At 38.9% G+C, this 24,901-nt stretch overlaps 2 protein-coding genes across 2 annotated transcripts in view; one reads left to right on the top strand and one right to left on the bottom strand.

Annotated features, from left to right (window-relative positions):
* Positions 1-13,603, bottom strand: part of LOC128365350 (collagen alpha-1(XI) chain-like) — a 40,392-nt gene extending 26,789 nt beyond the window's left edge. Inside the window, exons 1-2 of the mRNA XM_053326052.1 lie at positions 13,547-13,603; positions 10,884-11,031 (exon numbers count right to left, since the gene is read on the bottom strand). Of these exons, the coding sequence (XP_053182027.1) occupies positions 10,884-11,031; positions 13,547-13,603 (205 nt within the window). The remainder of the gene's footprint in view (positions 1-10,883; positions 11,032-13,546) is intronic.
* Positions 13,604-13,722: 119 nt separating this feature from the next.
* LOC128373688 (retinol dehydrogenase 8-like) lies at positions 13,723-21,407 on the top strand. Its single transcript, XM_053333843.1, has 6 exons — positions 13,723-13,828; positions 18,756-18,917; positions 19,040-19,219; positions 19,463-19,556; positions 20,543-20,726; positions 21,180-21,407. The coding sequence occupies exons 1-6, from the start codon at positions 13,723-13,725 to the stop codon at positions 21,405-21,407; spliced, it is 954 nt and encodes a 317-aa protein (XP_053189818.1).
* Positions 21,408-24,901: the final 3,494 nt, after the last annotated feature.

Raw genomic sequence — 24,901 nt, 5'->3', positions numbered from 1 at the left:
ACTTCTAATGATATGATGCCCAACTCATACTGTAAAAGAAAATAATCATGAAATCTCTTGTTTAATTATTAGATTTTTTTGTTTTACTGGCTGAGAAACATCTTCAGCTTCAGTGTATGACGTCACACTCAACACAAAATATGAGTGACCAAAAAATATAAATATAAATAACATAATACAGGGTAAAAAGTATTGCAAAGTAATTAACTTTCTTATGGTAAAGAGTTAAGTTTTTATTGAGACTTCATCTGGGATTGTTTTTGGTAATGATGGAAGCTGCATTTTGTTGCATTGTTCTATTGTTGCATTATATTGAAAGGTGTTTTAATATTTTGTGCATTTCAGTAACAGAGGAGCAAAAATATTAGAAAAGCTGCAAAAATATAATGCAATATATGACACATTATGACTACCATGTCCTGAGGTTTTAGATTAACAGTGGGGAATTATAAATGTATAAAATAGGTTTTTAAGAAATGTAGTGCAGTATTTCATTGTCATAGCAGCTTAAAGGTGCCTTGTGTAGAGTATTAACAACTGACAATAAGAATTACTGTATTTTTGTTACCTGAGAATGAACCCTCTAAACCCTCTAAACCCAGAAGAATGTCCTCTTACTCGGAGGCTGCCATGTTACACCACCATTTTTCTACAGTAGCCCAGAGCGGACAAACCAAACACTAGCTGGGCATTTAACTTTTTTTTGCCAGTTTCGTGGTCACTGTAGTTTCTCCCACATGCTTAGGAGTAAAGGGTGGTTAGGGGGAGGAGGTTCAGTTTAAAGGAATAGTTTGACATGTTAGAAAATACACTTTTTTGAAGAGAATAACATGAAAAGAGAAGATTGATACCACTGTCATGTGTGTACGCTAAATACAAAGCTAAGGCCAGGACACCATTAGCTAAACTGTAAATAGAGGAAAACTTCTAAAGCTCACTACTAAACATGTTACATTCTGTTTGTTTATTGTGTAAGTGTAAAAACATCAGAGAGAGAGAGAGAGGTTATGGGCTGAATTATTTTTTGGCCAGGCGCAGCGGAGAGCCACGTTAGCTGTTTCTCCCTGATTCCGATGTCAATGCTAAGCTAAATTAAATGACTGCTGGCTGTAGCTACAAGAATGTAAATCCAGAAAATACTCCTTTAAAACCCTCCCACCCATATTATTCTGTATCAGAGGTGCAGATGTCTTTCCAGGAAATACATTTTGACTGAGTACTAACTTTTTGCTTTCATCCATCCATATGCACAGATTGCTAAACTGTGTACACAATTCATTCATCTGCGTGCTTTGTTTAAAAATGAGAGAGCATAAATTTCCATTGTATGCTTTCTTGTGCTCCATTACCCCTGGGGGGATCTGTAGAATTGCATTACAACATACAGGGAATTTATATTTCTGGTCAAATGTTAACATGACTAGCTGGTAACAGGCTTTTCTTGAAGCTCTTTAGGCTACAAGGTACCTGCTGGTGTTCACACACACTGGACCCATAGTCAGACTTAAGGTTACTGCTCCTGACACCATGAGCAGTGTGTACAAGAAAAAGGGGTTTCAGTCACTCATAGCGAGAAATGATCGGCAGATTTGACATGTGAATGCAGTAGAGGACAAGATGAGACATGGACGCTTTGCTCTTATTCTACCTGATGATGTTTCCCTGTGCTGTTGATTCATGAGTATCTGCAAGAACAAAACAACATCAACATGATGCACACACACACACATATACATACACACATGCACACTCATGCACACACACACATACACACATGTGCACACACACACACGCACACACACACACACGTGCGTATACGGTGTTGTGCATACACAACGAGGTGTTCTGGTCTTCATCAGTTGCTGCAGTTATCCTGAGGGGCACCATGATCAACATGCACACACATGCAGAGTATGTCCAATGTAAGCCTCTACATAAAACAGAGTAGCTATAGTTTGAACAGACAGAGCCACAACAAGAATGAAGTATTCAACTATAATGCTGAGAGAGACTAGATAGATAGATAGATAGATAGATAGATAGATAGATAGATAGATAGATAGATAGATAGATAGATAGATAGATAGATAGATAGATAGATAGATAGATAGATAGATAGATAGATAGATAGATAGATAGATAGATAGATAGAAAAAAGTAAGACCCAAATTATAATAAATCATAATTACATTTCTAACTCTCAGCTTTAAGGATCAGTTCATTCATATTGGATGAAGAGTGCAGGATTTGCTGCCATTTTTATAAATAGTCCCCAAAGTTTAGAACAATGCAGCACGTTAATGATCTTATAAATATAGACGAGTCAACCCAAAAGTTTTGATGACTAAGCAGTAAAATGATTCTGCTTGGCCAAAGTCAGTCCAACCCATTAGACATGATGACTTAATTCTAGGTTATATTCAAGTGGCAATCATTTTTTTATTACCAATGGATCATATGTATATGGAAGCTGCCACTTCACTCATGCAAACAGAATGATCTTAATTACCTGACTGTTTTTTCTCTCTATGGAGCTTTATACCATATTTCAGTTCATTGTTTTGGCTTTACAGACAGCTAATTTCACTCTCATAGCTCCCCTCGGCATTGTTTTTGGCTGTGGCAGGCAGGTGTTTGATCTAAAAACCTACTGTACACTACCTGTCCAAACATGGTGAACATTGTGGAGCATTTAGCAGGTATTTCCCTCATGTATTGGTAGAGAACAAAAGCAGAGCTAAGAAAAGAATGAATAGTGGACTTAGATTTCGTAGGCAGCCAGAAACACGACTCAGAGTGAATGCTAATGTCGTATTTACAGGATGTGTAAACCTGCAGCTGTTTGCTAGCAACAGATGACATTAGTGTTGTGTTGAAGGCTTCTTCTGCTGAACCCAAGTGGCCAAAAAAGTAGTAAATTAAGGTTTTACTTGTCCAGTTACTGTTAGTGTCCTACAATTAGGGGGCTGTGTATATACAATTCTAACACTGATCATCTTAAAAAGCTAAGAAGAAGCACCTTAACCTTATTCATGATTGTTTCATTTCACATCCAATCTGCTGGACGTCAGCCAAGGAGACACCACTTTGTGACGGCACATTTGATATATAGATTCATAGATAGCACACAAGTAAATGGAGCAGCGAAGCAGACTCACAGACAAAAACAACGATCTCACCAACACACACAGACATCTTAACAGGCACCATATTGGAAACCAGATGTGTGTGCTTGTGTGTGAGGACTTGTTAGGTGCTTTTTTTGTGTTCATGTGTGGTTGTACGTGTGTTTGTGATTAGGCTGTCATTATCTGAGTAATGAAGAAGAAAGCTGTAACATGCCTCTTTCAGAAACAAGAACTAATGTTTAGTCGTGCCTCCCACACACCCACACACCCACATATCCACACACACAGTACACAAGGGTTAAAATCTCCCACAGAGTATTTGCCCCCAGGAGCCTGTTATTACAGTCCTTACCTCTTTTACTCTTTTCTCCTGCTCACTCTCTCTTTATGACACTTTTTTTTCTCAAAGGTCTCTCTCTCTCACTCTCTCTCTCTCAAACATCTGACATGACTCTCCTCAGAGACTAAACCAAGTGAATAATAAAAAAAGGGAGATGAAAAGCAGAGCGAGGATGAGACAAGAAGGAGTGAAAGAGCACAGAGGGAACAATAGGATGGAGGGACCATATGTTTTCTTTCCTCCCAGTTCAGCTGCCACAAGAAACACACTGGACAGTCTCTCCTGCTATCGGATTCACACACACACACTTACTTAGATGAATCTTTAATATCAGCAACAGAAGAAGAGAATAAGAAGCGTGGATACTGACAGACATGTGCTCTTCATTTCCCTCTAGGATCTGTGGCACTCGTGTGGAAATCGCAGCTCACCTCAAGTCTCAACATCTCAGTCATAATCTTTTCTCCTCTTGATCCAAAGGAAAGATAGACAGCTTCACATACATTCCAACAAAGCTACTCTTCCTCTAAAACACAGATCAAAGACTACATCAATATTTGTCAGTCAGAGGGCTCCAAAACTTCTCGGACAGCTTCACGTTGCTTTCTGTGGCTGTGTGCTCTGTTATTTTTGGATGTTGCATCATACAGTGACTTTGATTTTGGAGATCTAAGGGTGAGCATATTTTCAGACATAAAAAACAATTATAGCACATTGACCTACTACGTCGAGGTACGTCGAAGTATAATCATCGTCATCTCCATTTCAATTGTTCTGCATTACATGTCTACAACTTATTTGAACCAAACCAAATCAATGCATGATTTTATAGATATACATGAAGTTTAAAGTTTACTAGCCAGCCAATCGTGCATCAAATGCTGACTTTACTTGAGCATTGAAGTTGGGTTTATCATATAGAGTGCAGAGCTGGTTGGTTTTCCCCGATTGCAAGCTCATCATGATGCCAACAGCCAATCACAAGCTGCAAAGATGCATCTCAGGTATTATAGATTTTCATGCTTGTAGTTGATTATCTTAGATGTTTTTTGTGGCTGGCAAAAAAGTTAATGTCTTGCTTCACCACGATGTGTCTGATTTAAAATAAAAACAGTACAGCTTGTTAAATAATCATTTGAAACACTGAGAATCACCAGTCATAAAATACTTTACTGACACAAAAGCCAGATGATTCTTTTGTTTCCTTCAAGAAACATTCAAAGAAATAATCAAAAGAACCACTTGCATCCATTCACAATCCAGTTAAAATGACATTACATCAAATTTTGCTGCCAGGAGCCATCTATTGGTCATTGGCTTCCACTTCATGACAAGCTGAAAAACATCCAGTTGGTGGTTAATTTGAGACAGTTTGTGTGTTATTAGTTAACTAATTACCACATAGACATTTATATGTTTTGCTCTGTTCACTATTCCCACTAGTGGGTTTTGTTTATGACCTGAATAATGTGAGATGGCTTTATGACTAAGCAGAGAAAAAGTTATGTGTGGTAAACCGATGCTAAAGCAGTGCTTTGAGCTAAATGGTAATCCCACCATAACAACATGCTTGTTCTTAAAATACTGATGTTTAGCAAAGATAAAGATAGGATGGTGAACATAGGGTTAACACTAGGATAGGTAACCTAGTAACATTGGCAAAAATGGCACCAAAGCCAACTATAGTATTGTACTAAGTAAAATACTGATCTGATGAGGGTGTGAGATAAAAAGGTGAGTCATTGTATTGTTGCACCAATGTGTTGTTTCTTCCTGTTGCTCTCAATCTCAATGTGTGCATGCTGATTCTGTTGGTTCTGTATCATTTTGGTGTATTACTGTCTTTATTCTTATTTCTTAACCTGACCCTTTAATGGCTGTACAACATCTTGCCCATTACTGCAACTGAATTTAAGTTAGCTGGCTAATTCTAGGACATTAATAGAAATATTGATTATTGTGCATTGTCCTTCTAAATAAAGAAATTAAATGATTGGATACTCAAAGCTGTCGCACTTCATCATTACGGGAGAAGAAATATACCAAATTAATTGACAATCTATTCCACTAAAAAAACAAAAATGCAACTCTAAAATGTAAATTTAAAAAAAAAAAATTAAAAAGATTTCCACACACACATGGTGAGTGTTTGTGTGTGTGTGTGTGTGTGGGGGGGGGGGGGGGGGGGGGGGGTTTGAAGGTCACCAAAGTAATCCTATGGAAACCACAAATGTCTGATTTCATTGAAATCGAGGAGACAGACCAACCAACAGGCGGACCGACACCAGCATTTCTAAAGAGATGTTAGCGTTGATAAAAAAAAATAGTTTGATAAATCGCACTGAATTTACTGTTAAAATTGCAAGATTGTTAAAAGGAGTTTATTTAGGAGGTTGTTTGGTGCTCATGGCTTACAAACTCACAGCATACACATACAGCACTACTATTTCCATTCAAACATATGTTAGGCATCCTAACACACTGTGAACAAAAACATTAAGGCCACTGAATCATAAAAGTACGATGATAAAGCACCATTATCTACATATTTTACGAGCTCAAATTTCCTGGCTTCATATCATTACCAGATTGTTGCCTCCATACAGTCCATAGAGTTTAACTGTCTGACCTAAAAACGTCTTCTAAACAATTCTGCACAAACTGTCAATTACAAAAACCACTCAATCACAGCACAAAAACCAGAGTTAAACAAGCAGCTCAACGCACCTTGTTTAGGTAAGCAGAAGAAAGCATTAACCCCTCTGCTACAGTACAATGTGACAATAATGGCATAATTTCTTTCACCTGCATTTTGTTCTTTCCTAAACACACAACCACAATGTTTCTCTCTGTATGGTACTGCACCGGCATGAATGTGTTGATTATGGCGAGAAACACATTCATTCAGTTACTGAAAGATATACAAACCATAGCATCTTGCGAGTCAAAGGCTTTGTGTAATTGCTTGAGTGACAATTTAGAGAACTGCTTGTTGGAAAACATTTAAAGGTCCAATTCTTTTAAAAACAAATGCACCATAAATACTGGATGTCACTAACATTTATCTAAAGGGGACCACTAACACCACATATGTCTTGGTTAAGCGTAATCAAACAAAGCTTTCGTAGTGTCTCAACTAAAGTCTTCATCAGCAAAACCTGAAGCTGACTTATGTTTGTGGGTGGGAAGCTGTTGAGGGATCACGTCGTCGCCATTGCACTGGTAACTCCTAATGGTTGGTTGAGGCACCACATGCACTTCTGCACACATTATAGAGCTTTGCTTGAAGGTGGAAAGAAGTGAGCCACATGGGTATCTACGCCATCCCGAGGTCAACAGTGGAATTATTAGTGTCAGAAATTAATTAAAATAAATCCATACTACTTCTCATGTAGTAAAAAAAAATGCTACTGCCCTGCTCTCTATGGGTTGAAAATCTCAATTGTGTTGTGCCTTTCATATACATATATACGTAGACGCTGCATTGACTGCTGCTGCCGATTGGAGTGACATGCCTACACAGCGGCCATCTTGGTATAGGGCCATTTGTTCCACATCGCTCAATTGTAATAAATATAAAAAATTAAAATTGCAAAATTGTCAACATATATTCACACGGGTTGTTAGTTACAAATGTCAGACAGATAGACAGACAAGTTTTTAACAAATCAAACCGTTTGGAAATCGGTCGAGATTTCAGTGAATAATTCTACTTTGAAACTATGGAGTAGCTCTTACCTCCGTATATATACATGTACTACTGTCTCTGCTAGCCCTGTACCAAGATGGCGGCACTTTAGGCACGCCTCTCCACAGTCAATGCGGCGTCTATGTATATGTCTATGGTGCCTTTGGCCACAACTCAATCAGTGATGTAAGAGCAGGTGATTTTGATTTGACAGCTGATAGAAAACACCTGATGTTCAGATTGGGGGTGTGGCCAAAAGTGCAAAGTTCTTTACATTTTCAGCCTATACTAACCAATCAACGCACAGGGGTTTTACTTTATGCCAGTCAATGTGCGCACTGTTGTTGTTCACTCTAGACTGAAAGAGAAGCAGCACACGTTGGTGAGGTCAGCCATGTATCCCCTACCTAGCAACACGTGTCCATCTGGCAGAAAGCTGCACTGGATAAATCTTAAACCAATTCTGATTCTCTCACCAAGCAGCACTTACATAACTTTTCACTGTACTATACGACCATCACAGCATTTCAAAGATTCGCACGTTTCTCTGAGCATAAACCGTGACCTGCAGAATCGTCCATTATGAATATGAAGATATATGTATAGGCGTATACTGGCCTGATGATTTAAATCGTGACAAATGTAGTTCTGGATGCAACTAGTTCTGAATGTAGCTGAAGGGCTTTAAACCAAACAAATGGGGGTTTAGCTACGTTATACGGGCTATGATTTAAGAATCCTTTTTGAATACTTTGGATACTTTGGAAGCAATAAATTGTTTAGGTCAAGCTCACAGCTACCTGAACGTACAAGTTACATTCAGACAGTGAGCCAGGAAAGAGACTGAAACACCCGAGGCCAGACTGTTACATGCTTGACCGTAACTTCACCACATTTCTTGAATGTCTATGATCATAATTCACAGCCATAGCGCTGACAGCCAGGTGTGTGACCGTAGTTGACAGTAAGCTAAAAACCGAGAGTGATGTGTAACTAAAGACTGTTAAGTAAGACTGTTATGAAACAGTTCACCAGTCCGCCAGCTGAAGAGAAACGTAAGATCAAAACATAAGTCACATTTTACCATGTGTATGGGTATGCGCGTTGTTATCTCTCATTGCAAATCTGTGATTCTCTTTACCAGGAGGGTTATTTACGAATAAATTCTTATTTACAAGGATGTTTTCACTGACTGCCAGGTGTGAAAGAACCTACAGGGCTCACACCCTGCCCTTATTTGACCCCTGATGACCTTAAAGGTCGAGAGGTCACATTAGTCACTTCAGTAATGACCTTCACAGACACACTGATGGAGAAATACCACATGAGGTTTGACCCAGTATGTGTCTATGTTACTACATGATATAGTAGGATAATAATACTTCAGAGCCTAACGACCTCTGAAAAACTGTCTTCACTTTTCACTGTTCTCAATCTAAGTTTTCTACATATTTATTGACACATGCCATTATTAACTATAATAAATAGCTGGCAGGCACGTTTTTTTTGATTATGATCAATACAAAGCTAGATTTTTAATAAAGACTGAATGGCTTGTGGGACATAATATAAATACTTTTCAGCTTTATCAGCATATTCTTAGACAGAGCAGGTGGAGGCAACATGGTGGAGTCTTTGCCAAGTCACCTGCCTGCCAAGTCTTTGACTCTCACAATGAACTGCTGGGGTCCTGAAAAATGCCAGTTAACGTTGACTTGCAAATAAAACTGCCATTAAATGAGGAAAAATGCAGATTTAATCAAGTTAAGATGAAGGATGTGGTTTAAAGACTTGTTTTTTGGGGCACCCATAATAGGAGGGGAGCTGTTGAAGTTGTGGGGCCTGGTAAAGCTCATTGAGGATTATGATTGACTAAAAAACCTCATCTCTGAGCTCTCTGGAACTTAAGATCATAGAGGCATTAGCTCCCCTGACATATCTCTACTTGAGGTGAGATCAAGAAAAAATCTGGCCTCGCAACAATGCAATATGTTGTTTTTGTACAAACAAGATATAACATGTTAATAAGTGAGTTTTAGAGTGGTAGCATATTGTGTTACCTTTGAACAGATCCAGGCTAGCTCTTGGCTCCAGCTTCATATTTATCATAAAAACATAGGAGTGGTATCAATCATCTCATTTAATTTATGGGCCAAACAGAGTAGTGCGTAGAATTTAGCGTAATCTAGTGGAACAGACTTCGTAGAAATTAAATATAATATTCATAAATATGTTTTAATTAGAGTATAATCACCTGAAAATAAGAATTGTGTTTTTGTTACGTTAGAATGAGCCCTTTATATCTACATAGGGAGTGGGTCCTCTTCCATGGAGCCTGCCATGTTGCCAGATCATGTTTCTACAGTGGCACAGAATGGACAAACCAAACACTGGCTCTAGAGAGGACCTTTTATGGCCACCATGGGTTCCCCTATACGCTGGGAAGGGGAAGGATATTCATTTAGTTTGAAATCTGCAACCTCACTGCTAGATGCAACTTAATCTAACACGCTGGTGATTCAATTTTTCCTTTAAACTAACATGGACAAGACCTTCTAAAAATGGACAACCCACAAACTCCATCTGCAGATGAAGATCATTTAATTTGATTGAGACTGCTCCAATGTCAAGAATGAACTTTGAAATCGTGTTATTTTGAGCTGAACAAATAAACTTGTCTTAAAACTTGAATTGAAAATTATATACTTCAATTATGTACCTCAATGTTTAAGCAAAAAATAAAGTATTTGAAAGTTAATTTAATATTTGAGAATCTAGTCTGTTCTCATGTTTAAGGTCCAAGCAGGTTAATACAGACACTACCTTTTAGGTTAGTGATCAATCAGAAGATAAATCAGCATATTCATTTATAAAAATGTACCTACTTAAACACATTGATGCACACATCCCTATAAACAATGACACTAGGCTCTAAAAGCCTTTAAAGTCCTGTTCATATGGTTCCAGTGCATTCTCCAGGACCTGCTGTGTACTGTAACTATCCCCAGTACAGTTCAGCACAGCTCACATTAATTTGCCTCAGTCTGTTCCCCATTACCCAGCTGCACAGGTTAAATATCCTGTATGCTGCTGTATGAGAGCACAGACTGATGCAGCAGGTATGGCAGAACAAGTCTAGGCATATAGACCTGTGCCTTTTAACTGTCTAGTAAATGTGCAGGGCTCAAGGAGCCCAGAACGAGCCAGTTCAGTTCAGTAAGCTTTAGTCCTGCATGACCTGGCATGACAAAATCATCTGTCAAGTGAATGTAAAAATCCAATTTTTCTGGAGGATACATGAAAAATGACTAAGGGAGTTTTTTGTGGGGGAGAGGGAGGTGTTTTAATGAATTGGCAATTTCCCTGACAAATATCAAGTTTATATCATCAAATGAAAACACTGTGATACCGATGTGGCCAATAGTGAGTGAGTTTGCAAAAAAAATCTACATGTATGATGTCAAGGATGGGTAGGAGCAGTTTCACTTAGTTTCCATCAGCTCATGAGGGCCTCCAGGAGAGGTGATGACAACTGATGTGACACAATAAAGAAGGAAGGAAGAAAGGGAGTAAGGAAAGAAAGAAAGAAAGAAAGGGAGTGAAGAAGCATAATTAAACTTCTTCTGTAAAAAAAGAGAGAAAAAAAAACAGCTGCTGAAATATACAATTAGACAATAAAAGACACAATTATTTGCATTGATTTAAATAAATAAAGAATTTAACCTACCTGCCCTTGAGGTGTAAAACACCGAGAGGACCAGAAGCAGCAGCCATGTCTCGCGCACTGAGCTCCATCGATCCATCATTTTGCATTTGAGCCTATCGATGCGGCGGCCAATAATTCCCTCGTGGCTCGCCTGCACTGCGCGGGACACCTGCAATCAAGAGGCACTTTCGGATCTGCACGCGAGAGATATCAGTCTAGGAACTGCCTCGCGCATGTGCGTTTTAACGCAAACTCCAGCTGGCAATTAAGAGCGCGTGTGCATCAGGTTGCAGATTAATTTACTGATAAATGACATTGAGCAGATTTTTAGCTCTTTAGTCCTGACTCCTGTGGTTTTACTCTGGGTGGACGGATGAAGAAGGGAGACCAACGGAGGAAAAAAGTTCCCTAATATCAGAAGGTCTTTCCTTCACCCTCTGAGAACTTTCCTCACTTTCTCTCCCCTCCTCCTCCCCTCTCCTCCCCTCCCCTCCTATCCCATCCCGGATAACCCCTCCCTCCCCGGAGAGGCTCGTGGGTGCAGAAGGATAATTACCCCTTGTCTAATTATTAGCATCATCATTGTCTGAGTGATTTAAGGAACTGTGTCATGCCTCTTTCTCTGTTGAGCGTATTGGCACGCGCGTACCGGCACATCCACATTGTAACGCGCGCACGCACATAAATTTTAGTGTTTAGATATAAACCCGTCAGCAAAGTTTCTCTCTATGTGGGTAATACAAAACATCCAACATGAACAATGAATGCTTGTGACATTTCATTTGCTTCTTGCTCTATTTCAGACAGACACACATACACACACACACACACACACACACACACAAAGCATGCTAGGACAGGACAACTCTGCTGTCCAACTAATAAAAATATGCTGCTGCAGATTCCAAATTCCAGTGCCTGTCTGTCTTTGCCCACTCCGCTCTCTCTAGACACACACACACACACACACACACACACACACACACAATACTCTTCTTATAGGCACAATAAAAAAAACAAAATCTGCTCCCTGCTCTCTACTTTAAGATTTTATCGTTCTTTATCCCTAATGTGGAAAAGTTTTAAAAAGCCAGTATCTCTCACAGGGAGGCATCAGGAACCTTTTTAGGAGTTTTTAGGAGATGTTTATGAGGTGAAAAGGGCCGACAGAGTCTGAGCTCAGTACATGCACACACATGCATACATACACATGTATACTTATATGAACAGGTCTCCACTGTACTGCTACAGCTTTCCATTAAGATAATCTGTTTTGACAGGGGAGATATTTATATACCTTTTAACTTAGATCATTTGTAGCAGGAGCAGGTGACTCATGACAGAATGCAACTGTATAATAAAATAAAATAAAATGAAATCCAAATGTATTTATATAGCTATAAATCAGGTTTTATGTGTACAATTGTAACAAAATGCACTACACATCAGCAAGTAGCAAGGAAAACAGATTTACAACAACTAAAAGCAATATCTAAAACTGTATAAAAAATCGACATTATTAAACTTAGATATGAAAGAGAGGGAAAGATTAAAGGCGTTGAGTTTTTGTACAGTCTAAACTACAAAAACTCTTCTGAATTGAAATGGAAACCTGATTATTTCCTCTGTAATCTAGATAATCCTCCATAACTAAAGAAAACTGGCAGAGGATACATTGCTTGATCAGGAACATTACATAGTTGCATGCATGTGAGAATTAGAAAGGAAATACTGTTGGACTTTGTGCCATGTGGTGCCATACTGCAGCAGAACGTTTTTGGTGAGTGAAAAAGCATTAGAACATTCAACCTCTCTGTGTTTCTGTAAATATAATGGTTTCATCATTGCTGTAATCTTCAAGTGGTAAAATAATGCAGATTAGGACCTGTGTTTTATGATAAAGGCAATAATTTTTAAAAGGTGTTTTGGTGACAGCAGTACATTGTATTCAGGAACATACAGGCTGACTTTTTTCTTTTTAAGGAAGAAAATAGATTCCAGACATATTTCCAAAGACCCTCCTGCTACACGTAGGTTGTCTTAAACTTATGACTGACAGCTATACTAATGTGTGTGTGTATGTGTGTGTGTGTGTGTGTGTAGCATGTGTTTGATCCTTTTTGCCAGTGGTTCTCAAAGTGAGATCCAGGGACCCCCGGGGGTCCCCAGCAAAAGGGTAATAATTTATTTTCACTATTGTTCCATCCACAATTAACACAATGACAGAATTTATTTTGGTCATGAATTTCACCATACTTTCTGTAATAAAACCTCTAATAAAGCATAAATCTCATCAGATGGGGGTCTGTGCTCTAATTTGTGCCAGTTTGGGGGGCCTTGACATAAACACGTTGCTTTACACTAGCCACAAATATAACATTTGTGACTCTGCCAAAGTTTCATGTGGCATCATCGGTCATAATGTATCCAGATTTTCTCTTGGCCAGGAAGTGATCTCTTTTATAGTTACAGCAAATTGAAGTGTCGTATTGACCACTGGGCGGCGCCAAATCTCTTTGACTTTTTAATTTAATATCGATGTAACTCAAAATTGTTCCTTATGTGTTTGTTGTTTATACTTTTAAGTACACAGCTGGTCGGAAAACAGGCGTCAGATCAGATTAATAAGAGTTTGTCCAGCCGTGAAACTAAATATTACTGCAAGACCAACCCGGGCTGCAGACCTTGTCCCGGTTAGATAATCTCAGTGTTGTTGCGTTGTGGCTGTGCGCCCTGTCCATGTGACGCTCTCTCTGATCCTCTTACAGTGGCTCTCACCCCAGATCACCACTCATCTTGCAGAGTTGGTGGTCTGCTGGTCTCTCACTTTTTCTAACAGAGCGGACAGTGCGGCGGAGACATGGCGAGTCCTGGCCAAAAAGTGGTGCTTATCACCGGCTGCTCCTCCGGTATCGGCCTGAGGATGGCCGTGATGCTGGCCAATGATGAACAGAAGCGCTACCACGGTAGGTGTGAGTGTGTGTGAGTGTGTGTGTGTAATAGAGAGAGAGAGGGAGAGAGAGAGAAACTAATATCGATTAAACAGTATAAATATGCAAATTATTCATGATTTGTTTAACTAAATGTTATTTCAGTCCACTTTATGTGTATAAATGGATTTAATATAAGTTAAGACGCTTACATAATGACTTGACAATGTTCATAATAGTATTAGGCAACATAGTCCACATGATTATGTAGATTCATGTTGTAGGTTATCTCTGTTTGTGTGCATCTCATTGCAGCAGAGTGATCTATCTACCACTGACTGAAACCGTATTTGCAGTGTTTTAAATGTTAAACACATTTAAACTCATACTGAATGTTCATTGCTTCTTACAATAGCACTGAACAGGCTTTTCGTTGTGTGTTTAAGAAACTCACTTCCAATTACAGGTGACATTTAGCTTTCACTCCACATGGCTTTAATGTATTAAGTTGTTTTGGACAAAAGCATCTGCCTAATAGATGTAGTCTAATGTTTAAAAAACTCCATTTGAACCAGATTAGAGAAAAACTAAAGAGGGTTCTGTTCAGACACAACACCAGAGATGAAATGACATGAAATGGAAGGAAATAACACAAACACAGAGTGAGGCAGATTCTCTACTGATAGCTGAAGAGGAAACTCTGTCACCTAAAGTATTTCCTCTCCATAGTGAGGTCAAAGGTCACAGGTAGCTTTCTTGTAGGCATGTCAGAGGCAGAGCTGCCTTTTGCTTTTTGGAATCCAGCAGCAACAATGACTTGGAGACTTCATATAGAACCAGGAAATTCAATCTACTTGCAATCAGTGAAAGCCGCAATTTAATAGGAAAGCGTTCAACACCTCACGTTTAACTTTATCCACAATATGTTGCCATATTGTGGATAACTGCCCACAGTGCATACATTTGATCTTTTTTTAGATGCTGGATCATTTTCCTGAGTCATTAAGTGAGACGGGGCAGTTGCAGATGTTTTGTAACTTCTGAATAATTATCCTGCAGTATGATAGTGACAATAGATGTAGGCTAATCATGTAATTTCCAGACAAGAAATTTTGCAATCATTGCATCAAACTGTGTTGCTAATGGAAAACAGAACACACACACGTGTGCCAAGGGGACAAGAAGCAGCATCATCTGGTAACTAATAGAGTCAACATTGAAATACAGTCCGCTACGTTTCACTGCAGAAAAATAAGTACATCACTATGTTGAGTATAAACTGAGACTGTTTGTACAGTCGGCTTCCTCCCACTGTTCATCTGTTATAACAAACCCCAAATCCTCCTCCAAAGCAGCTTTAAGCTACACACAGCCAATCTTTGATACACCATTTATATAATTGTTTTCTTCTTCAGCACAATAATCCTTGTACTGTACATCAAGACATGAAGTAGAAAATAAGTAAAATCAAGTAAATATGAACATGCTTTTGTCATATTGAGATCTAGTTTTCATTTAACTTTCCTTTCCTTTTTTGTGGTCCTCTTAAAGGCTCATACCAGTGAATGTTTATGTTTTAGCCCATTACTATTACAATCTTAAACCATTTAGCAAAACATACCGCTGTGTTTTGGAAATATTGTTCTCCATTTATTTTTGAAAGTTGCAATATTTACATGAGTGACAGACTGTTTCTGTTACATTGAATAAAAAATGGCACAACACATGAAGTTTTACTGTTAATTGATTTCTACCCATGTGGAAATGAATGGCATGGTGGTTTCATGCATAAATGTAAAAATATATGCAGACCTCTGTAGTATGCATTTTTTATTTAAAGGGCTGAAGGTTTTAACCTAGAGATGAAATAAAGATGAAGGGATGGAAGACAAGTTGGTTTTGCTCACAAGACTCTTTTTAATCATTTAAGGACAAGCTGAGGATTTCCAGATTAAGGACAGCCTCCTGCCATACAACATAGTTATGTCTCTGATCCCAACTTAACCTTTAGTCACCCTTAAGATACATGTAACACCAGACAATAGCTAAAGCCCTATTACAGCCTCGCTCAAGCTAATTATCACCCGACTCCATTGTGGATGAGAGGGTTTGCTAGTGAGGGCTATTCCTGGACAGGTGTGACAGGTGACATGGCAGGACACTAATGCTGATATGTAAACTGTAAGAGTAGCTATGTTAAGGCTGCTTAAGATTATCTTTACTACGCCGACTATCTTTATCATCAGTGTTTCCATTATTAGTGTTATTTCAGACAGTTATTCAGGGGGTGAATCAAGGAAAAAACAGTCCATAGGCGTGAGTCAGGAAGGGACGTATGTGAACACAAGTTCCTCTGTGTGTGTCTGTGTATACTTTACCCTCCATTCTCACCTATAAATGCCTTTCCGTCTGGACAGTACTTTTTTGTGTATCTCCCTCGTAGTTCTCTTTGAACATTACTCCTTTGTTTCCGTTCATCCCTATAACAGGAAATATACACAAAGACAGGATCACTGAAGTTAGAAATTCTCAACTAAAACTCTATAAACATACATATGTGCAGACAAACATAACATGTCTTGATGCTGCACCAGGAATCTGGTAAATTGCATTATTACTGGTATATGCAGTAGACACATAATATTACAATAAAAATGATGATCTTTATTCATAGGGAAATCCATATTACAAAGTGTTCATGAGGGCAGAAAAATGAAAGACCAATCATAAAATCATTGGGTTTATAAAATAGATAAAACCAATTCAGTGTCAGATAAAACAAGAGAAAATCTAAAAAAAAAAAAAAAAAACCCCTCTGCCCAAGGATCTCAAAGTACATAGGAGCTCATATAGTACTAAAAGGTCAGAGATACAGCAGGGAGAGAGGCCATGAAGAGCCTTAAAGGTAATCAGTTAGATCTTAAAATAGATTGTAAAACATACTGGAAGCCAGTAAAGAGGCTAAAACAGGAGTGGTGTTATCAAGTATCTTGGTTCAGGTTAAAAACATGGCAACTATAGTCTGGAAACAATCAACAGATTTTTGGTTCAGGCAAGTAAAAACATCAGAAGACACATGAGTCCAGACAATTGGTAACTTGTGTGAGTCCACATGCAGTTTGAGCCAGTGAACTCAGTGGGACACTCCAGCAGTCTGGTCTTTTTGTAACATCATTTACCTGAGCAGCTTTCCTGATCACATATCTATTTACAGCAGCAGCCTGAAGGCGTAGTGCTGAATCTGCAGGGAGGGAAAGAGTGTCACATCCATCCACAAACACGCTTGGAAGCTGCCCATTGAAATAATGGCATAATTACTTACACCTTACACGTAGATGCAAGGCTGTTGGTGAAAAGATTAAGGTCTAGTCACAGTACAAAGTGACCTGACTCAAAGTGGATTTCAGTAACTTAATTTGCAGTCTCATGTATTACTTTTTTATTGAACATTTGTGAGTTGGTTAAGTGCCTAGCTCAGTGGCTCTTTGATAGTAAATGCCGAGCAAATGATAATATTAATTCACTGCCCCCACACATTATGTGAAACTATAAAAATTGCCTTCCCTAATGGGGTTTCTGTAACAGCAGAAAAAACATATTTTTTGATTGTGGGTGTTTTATATCAACAATCTACTATCCTCTATCCATGTGTCATTAAAAGATGTATAATTGTACCTCTTAAATGAACAAATATAAATAAAGACTAAAAATCTACAGCCCTAATAGCAGCTCTGTGAGGCTGTAGTGAGACACATCCTAATGTTAGCATGCTAACATACCACATATTTATCAGGTACAATACAATGCAAGCATGCTAACATTTGGTGTTTAGAACTAGACCCGAAAGGACAGCTAAGAATAATGAGAATGTCATTATTACCTATAACCCTAACCATTTCTAAAATTAGGGGTGGGGGTTATTATAGCAATAGTAGACAGATGACAGGAAATGTGGGAAGAGAGAGAAGGAAAATAACAAACAACAAAGGTCTCTCAGAACTTTGCATAACATTGTAGTTGTGTGGTATGAGTCTTCACCAGAAGGCTGCTGGCATGTGCCAACATTGAATTTTTTAACCTGATGGTAACACTTGCTGAAAAGTAAAGTGGTCACCAAAGTTTCTTACAATCCACCCTGAAGAGAAAATAAATGTCTTTGCAGTCCAAGGTCAGGTGATCACCAAGTCAATAGTCGTCATTGTCTGGGAACCATCTGGGTGAAAACATTGAACTGATGCTACTAGATGAAGTCAGTGGGTCACCAGAGTTAATATAATGAATCCCCTGGGGATTATGAATGGCTGCACAGAGTTTCATGGCAATTAATCAAATTGTTGTTGAGATAATTCAGTCTGAAATAAAATGGTGGACAAACAGACCACCATTGCCATCCATAAAACCACACTGCTAGTGAGGCTAAACACATAGAGAGTAATAAACAATACTTTACACAACTGTTGATTCTTCCTCAGCTAAGTGTATATCTACTACAATAACTTCTCAGGATCCTAAAACAATAAAAAAAAAAACAGTTTAGATCGACTGCGTGCCTTTGGCTAAGATTCATGGAAAGTGCTGTTAAATGCTCACAAAAAATATGATTTAATCTCAGTTTATATAAAATGGTGTTCAGATATTATTGGCGACTACAGCAGGTACCAATTTAGGTTAGAATGTGCCCATAAAACCGCAGGAACCTTTTTCAGCTTTTTAGAGAGTAATTTAAAAGCACTTAATCTCTGTAGCTGTCAGCTTTATTCAACTCTATTCATATGGCTAATTAGTGTAGGGAATGCACATAATTGTTTCCTATTTGTTTTTCATCTCACATCAGCATAGTGTTGACAAAGAAAATCACTACGCAAGTCAGGACAACGCAATACATAATTTAATGATCTCAGACATTCACTCAGCACTCAGGTCTTTCTTTTTTTTTCAACCTTTGTCACCCATTTGTCCACAGTCATAGCCACGATGCGTGATCTGAAACGTAAAGATAAACTGGTGGAAGCTGCTGGGGATGCATATGGGAAAACTCTGTCCCTGGCTGTACTGGACGTCTGCAATGATGAGTCTGTCACACAGTGTATCAACGGCATCAAAGATCGTCACATCGATGTCCTCAGTAAGTAAAAGTGAATGCGCCCCCAATGTGGAGCATTGAATGGATCACTACATTATAGAGGTAATGCTGATCATTCAATGTCTTTCCTGTCTTCTTTGTGCTCCCCTTCCTCTCTTAACCAGTCAATAACGCAGGTATCGGCCTGGTGGGTCCAATAGAAAGCATCCCTATCGAAGAGATGAAGAAAGTGTTTGAGACCAACTTCTTTGGGGTGATCCGCATGATCAAGGAGGTGATGCCTGATATGAAGAAAAGGAAAGGAGGACACATCATCGTGGTCAGCAGTGTCATGGGACTGCAAGGTGAGCAGAGATAGAGTTGTGAAGGGGAGAGGAGGCGGGACGGGGCGTTAAATAGCACAGGGAGAAATAACAGGTTCGTCAGGTTCAAGTTGACGGATGAATGGGTGGATGACGGACGAATGGAAGAGGTGATCATGACAAGGACACTAATGGAGTTCAAGTACTTATGTATGCCTTTACAGAATGTCAAAATGTGTACTTGTTGCCTGAAAGTAACATTTGAACTGCATTTTCTTTTTGCAGGAGTGGTATTTAATGACGTGTATGCTGCTTCCAAGTTTGCCATGGAGGGCTTCTGTGAGAGTTTGGCTGTGCAGCTTTTGAAGTTTAATGTCACGTGAGTATTGCTGCTAATGCAATTGTTATTTACAAAGCAGTAAAAGAGATTCCCTGATGCCCCCATCTAATAATATTCTTCAATAATGATGTATACATTGGTTATTTTTATAGATTTAATTAATCAATACATTTTTATAGTTTATAAAATAAGGATGAATGGTCATCTCAAGTCCTAAGAGACCCAAAGTCCTGTCTTCCAGTTTTGTCTTATGAGCAGACACAAACTACCCTTGTACCACCCACTGTTCTAGACTGCATTCAGACCTCTTAATTGCTGCCCACATCACAGATTTTTTTTTCAAACTAAATGTCTATTCAGTCTGGATATCAGGCTAAGACAGCTTTGCCTGCGAAACATGGGCTGCTAGAAAGGTAATGATTATGAGCTTGACATCCACATTCATCCATACATTAGTCTCATCCTTTCAGTCAATTTTTGTGCACATTTTGCCCATTCATGTGTGCTCAGAGTATGCAACTAAAATCTTTAAAAAAAACAAGATGTTTCAAAGCTGTATGGTAGTCCAACAATATAAGAAATGTGTTCAAATTGATTGCAAGGGTCAATGTAATTGATGTAATGTAAAATGTCTTGGCGGACAGCAGAAGTGAGCGGTGCCGCTTATATGGAATTAAAGGTAAATACCTCTGTCCCGGCCATAATGGCAGTTTGGTAATGGTGATAATGGTGTTTTTAACAGAAGTGAAACTCCCACTCTCCAGTCCAATCCCACCCATTATATCAGTGGTATAAAACAGTCTTCAAAAAACAATTATATCGTGATCATTTCTGAAACAATATATCGTCCACCAAAAGTAGTTATAATGACAGGTTATAGTTTCAGCACTAGGTTTATTATCTTATATAAAGAAACTGTTGTTGAGTTCTAGTCTTCCTGTTCTCCTCATTTGGTTTACAATTTAACCTGCTGGTATGTTCCTCTCTCCCAGCGCCTTCAGTTTACCGTGTGTCTGTCTCCTCAGTTTGTCTCTAATAGAGCCGGGTCCGGTGCACACAGAGTTTGAGGCGAAGATGATTCAGGATGTGCGACAGAAGGAGTTCCCTGGAGCCGATCCTGATACAGTACATTACTTCAAGAACGTCTACCTTCCCTCTTCTGTGGACATCTTTGAGACACTGGGACAAACACCTGATGACATTGCCAAAGTAAGTTCATAAGTAGTCTCAATGTGTCTCAGCTAAAGCTGGGCAATAAATTGATATTACATCAATATTGTGATATTTTATATATATTGTCTTAGATTTTGGATATTGTAATAATGTGATATGGCATAAGTCTTGTCCTGCTTTTAAAGGCTGCATTACAGTTAACTGATGTAATTTTCTGAACTCTAGCTGGCATATTATTTGTCTTTATCCACTTAGTCATCATATCCACATTTCTGATGATTATTTATCAAAAACCTCATTGCATTAATATTTTGTGAAAGCACCATTCGTCATCACTACAACACTGTCAAAATATAGTAGTGATGACAATATCGATATCGAAGTATTTGGTAAAAAATATTGTGATATATGATTCTGTCCATATTGTCTCAGCCTGTATCTTCAAGTCTAACCTCAAACCTTTTCTGTCCGTCCTCTTGCTCTCTGCAGTGCACCAAGAAAGTGATCGAAGCAAGCAGCCCGCGTTTCCGCAACATGACCAACCCCTTGTACACGCCCATCGTAGCACTAAAATACGCAGATGAAACCGGAGGCCTGTCTGTCCACGCTTTCTATCACATGCTCTTCAACCTGGGTCCTCTCATGCATGTCAGCATGACCGCCATGAAGTACCTCACCTGTGGATGTCTGAGGAGCAGGACGGTGTCACCAAACTAGACACTGCTGAAACTGTACTACAAATTTGAACAGTACAATCCCCCCTGAGCGTATAGACAGGAATAAAGACCTGTTCTACCTCGACTTAAGTTGTCAGAGCCGGATCATAAATAATATGTTATACCAACATACAATACCTACCGAAGATAAAGGAGCAAGTTACTTTGTCACATTTTTGTTTTTAAATGGCTTATACTTATATGCAGGCTTCCCAAATGTTAATCCTTTGTGACCTGCCATATTTCCTGCTGTACATATGTAGTATCTATTGTAATGGCCTGTTCACTTCATGTTCTTATCTCTTTGTAAAACTGTAGCTTAAGCTAAGGTAAGGAATGAATAGGTACCAAGATGCCACACCTGGGTCCAGTTGATTTGAAATATTGTCTGCAACAGTTATAAGATTTGTCTTAGCCAACCCAGAGTGCCAAATGATTAGGGTTTGCACTCATGAGACAGCAAACTGTAGCCTGATTGTATTATTTCATCAAGTCCCAGATAACTTGGTATTTTAATTGGTTTTAAAACTCTGATTGGTTCAGAAAAAATATCCAACACCCTGTACATTTGAAGCCTGTGTATTTTGATGTACGTACAGATTTTTAAATTTTCATCAGTGTACTGGAAAAACTATTTTGGCATTAAAATATGTAATTTCTATCTTCCATGAGTTTCATTAATGCTTCTGAAGGATTTCAGTAAATACACACATTACGACAGCAAGACTTCATTAGCTACATACACACAAACTCCCTCATTATAGAAAAGACTTGTATCTGGTAGTGTCTGTCATTTCAGTTTAAATATTTGTATTGGGCTTATCATTCCCAAAAGTAAACAAAACACACATCTGGTGTATAACATTTGCATATAGTTTTGCTAAGTGATGTGATAGAACTCCACAGCAGCTTTTTTTGTTGTTTTTATTGTTTTTTTGTTTAACACGATCTGGCCATTACAATAACAAGTAACAGATTAGATGTAATGTACAAACTGTACAACACTAAGCTATTACAACGAACGATCACTACGAAGCAGTAGAAATAAGGATAAATTAATAAAATTGTGAAAAATTTGAAATGATCTATGAAAGTTGTCATCTTGATGTCATCCATTGCTTTGTCTAGAAATGTCCACTTTGGTTTGGAAATTTGACCATCACCATCTTTGAGTTTAGGACTAAAAGTGACTATATTTAACTTCCTGTGACCATGTGTCCTCATCTGAGGACATTACATTTTGAGTTTGCTGGACCTTGTACTTCATTCTGGTCAATTTGGCCTGTTGTTGTTCATATGCATCTTTTTGTGCCACCTAGTGGTAGCAAAGGCACAATGCATTAAAAACGACATGGCAGGCATCTTGGCCAAGTCAATGAACAGATGATCCCCAGACAAAAGTGGACCAGGTGCAAAACCTTTCAAATTTTATGGTTGAAACTTTTATGCTTAATAATGTTTGTAATTTGATATGCTATACAAATGTGACTAATTTTAGCAATAGCAACAAGCTCTGCCTGGTAGTCTGTCAACACTTGTCACCTGAGGCCGCTCTCTGATCGGCTTCTTTCTGTTTTCCCACGACACACTTAGTATTGCTGAACAGCTGGGTGAAGGCTACAAGATTGGCATTAGGATGTAAAATGAAAAGGTGACAAAAAAATGACACATCCTGTCTAGAATAATAGACTGAAATTTTGTAGAGCCTTTGAGTTGGCTTTGCGTGGTCACGAGAGATAGGCCCAGGATATTCTGTGGGCTGATGCATTTTCTTGCTTCCCTTGATGGAGTGTTAAAAGAGCACCTGGTGAGCCCCACTATATTTAAGGGAACTTCCAAAACTGTGCAGAACAAGCTACTGGACTGTGTGTTTTCTGTCATGAGGGAACAAATCATCAAAGTAGTCCAGAGCAGTGATTTTTTTGTCAATCCATAATGAAGCTCGACAGCACACATCACCTAAAATCTCCCCAGAGTGAATGATTACCATTCAGTCTTTCTTTAAGGTGAAAGTAAACAATCAAAAAATCTTCCACAGGTCAAAATTCTCTGACAGCTGCAAACACTGGATGCAATCTTATCAGATGGGATGGTTTGTTCCTCCACGAGCAACTTATGTCTCAAGTTTCTCAGCTTATTCGACTCCAAGCAGCAGATACATTTCCTTCCTCTGTCCATGGGTGAGGTCCGCCTAGTTCTTCACCAGATATGTTGGAAGTATTCTTCACTTAAGAACCCTTTTACTGCATGTCTAAAAAATGATGTGAAATCAATATCTTTGTACATTGTCTTGACCTAACAAGAATAAATAATTGTGTGTCAGCTGCAGAGCTGGTGACTCGGACTTGCGACTCGTACCCGAGTCGCACTTAAGTCGCACTTCACATTGACTTCAGACTCGACTCGGACTCGACCTCAAAAGACTTCAGACTTGACTCGGACTCGAGGCTGGAGACTTGCAAATTACCATTATTTTCATGTTATCCAGGGGCGGCACCAGAAAAATTTGACTGCAGGTGCTATGGGTGTGCTCCAATATTGACTGGGGGTGCTCCTAGAAATACAGTATTTGCAGTTCACACAAATAAACAGTAGTGGATATACAACGTTAATATTGTTTTTAAAGTGTTTTTATACACAAATTGAGAAACAACAGGATTTCAATTACATTATCTTTATATTGAAAAATTGTCAGCCACCATCAAATGAGAATTAGATGTTAAACTAAAATTAAAAATCTGAAGGCATTTTTCATCCACACATCCAAACATTTATTTTACCACTGTCAGATCATGGGAATAAAACTCAGTTTTATGAAATTATCCAAAGGCATTTGACATGCACATGAAAAAGTAACTCGTATTTTTTAAACATGTAACAGAACACGTAGAATGAGGCATTAATGAGACCAGTATCTCAAAACACAGCTGCAGGACAGTGGGAACACAACCATATGGGTCCATCAATAAATGGTTAAAACCGCTCATGGACGTTACCTCCTCGGCCCCAGCGGTGGGCTTCCCGGTCGCCGGCAATACGTCCCCGGCCCTCGGCGTGAGCGGCTCCCCATCTGACTCTGAGGTACTGCTGCCGCTCCGGTCCATAACGGTGTCTTTCTCCACATCAGTAACCGTAGCCGCGGCCGCGGGCTCCAAGCTAGGAGGACGAGTAGGGCCATCTGATATCGCGGCGGTGCCGTCGGATTCCACAAAGTTGTTGTTGCTGTCGAGAGGTTAGTCCGGTATGTTATCGGTCTTTCCTCTGAGGTCACTTTTTGGCGAAGTAGTCCGTTTTCTTTTATTTGAGATGAGGAAACGCTTCATTTTGCAGCTGATACATCAAGCTACTCATGAAGCTACTAGCCAAACATAAATGGTGCCCAAATACGTGACTCCTGACACTTCAACTTTGACCTCGCGTTAATGTCAAGAAAATGAAATATACTTTGTAACACAATTTATTTTATTCTTTTTTAGGCAGAAATCAGATACAAGT

Source organism: Scomber japonicus, chromosome 2 (assembly GCF_027409825.1).
Source record: "Scomber japonicus isolate fScoJap1 chromosome 2, fScoJap1.pri, whole genome shotgun sequence".
In the NCBI taxonomy this organism is placed as follows: Eukaryota; Metazoa; Chordata; class Actinopteri; order Scombriformes; family Scombridae; genus Scomber; species Scomber japonicus.
The sequence above is the reverse complement of the archived record's forward strand: the minus strand, read 5'-3'. Positions and strand labels throughout refer to the sequence as shown.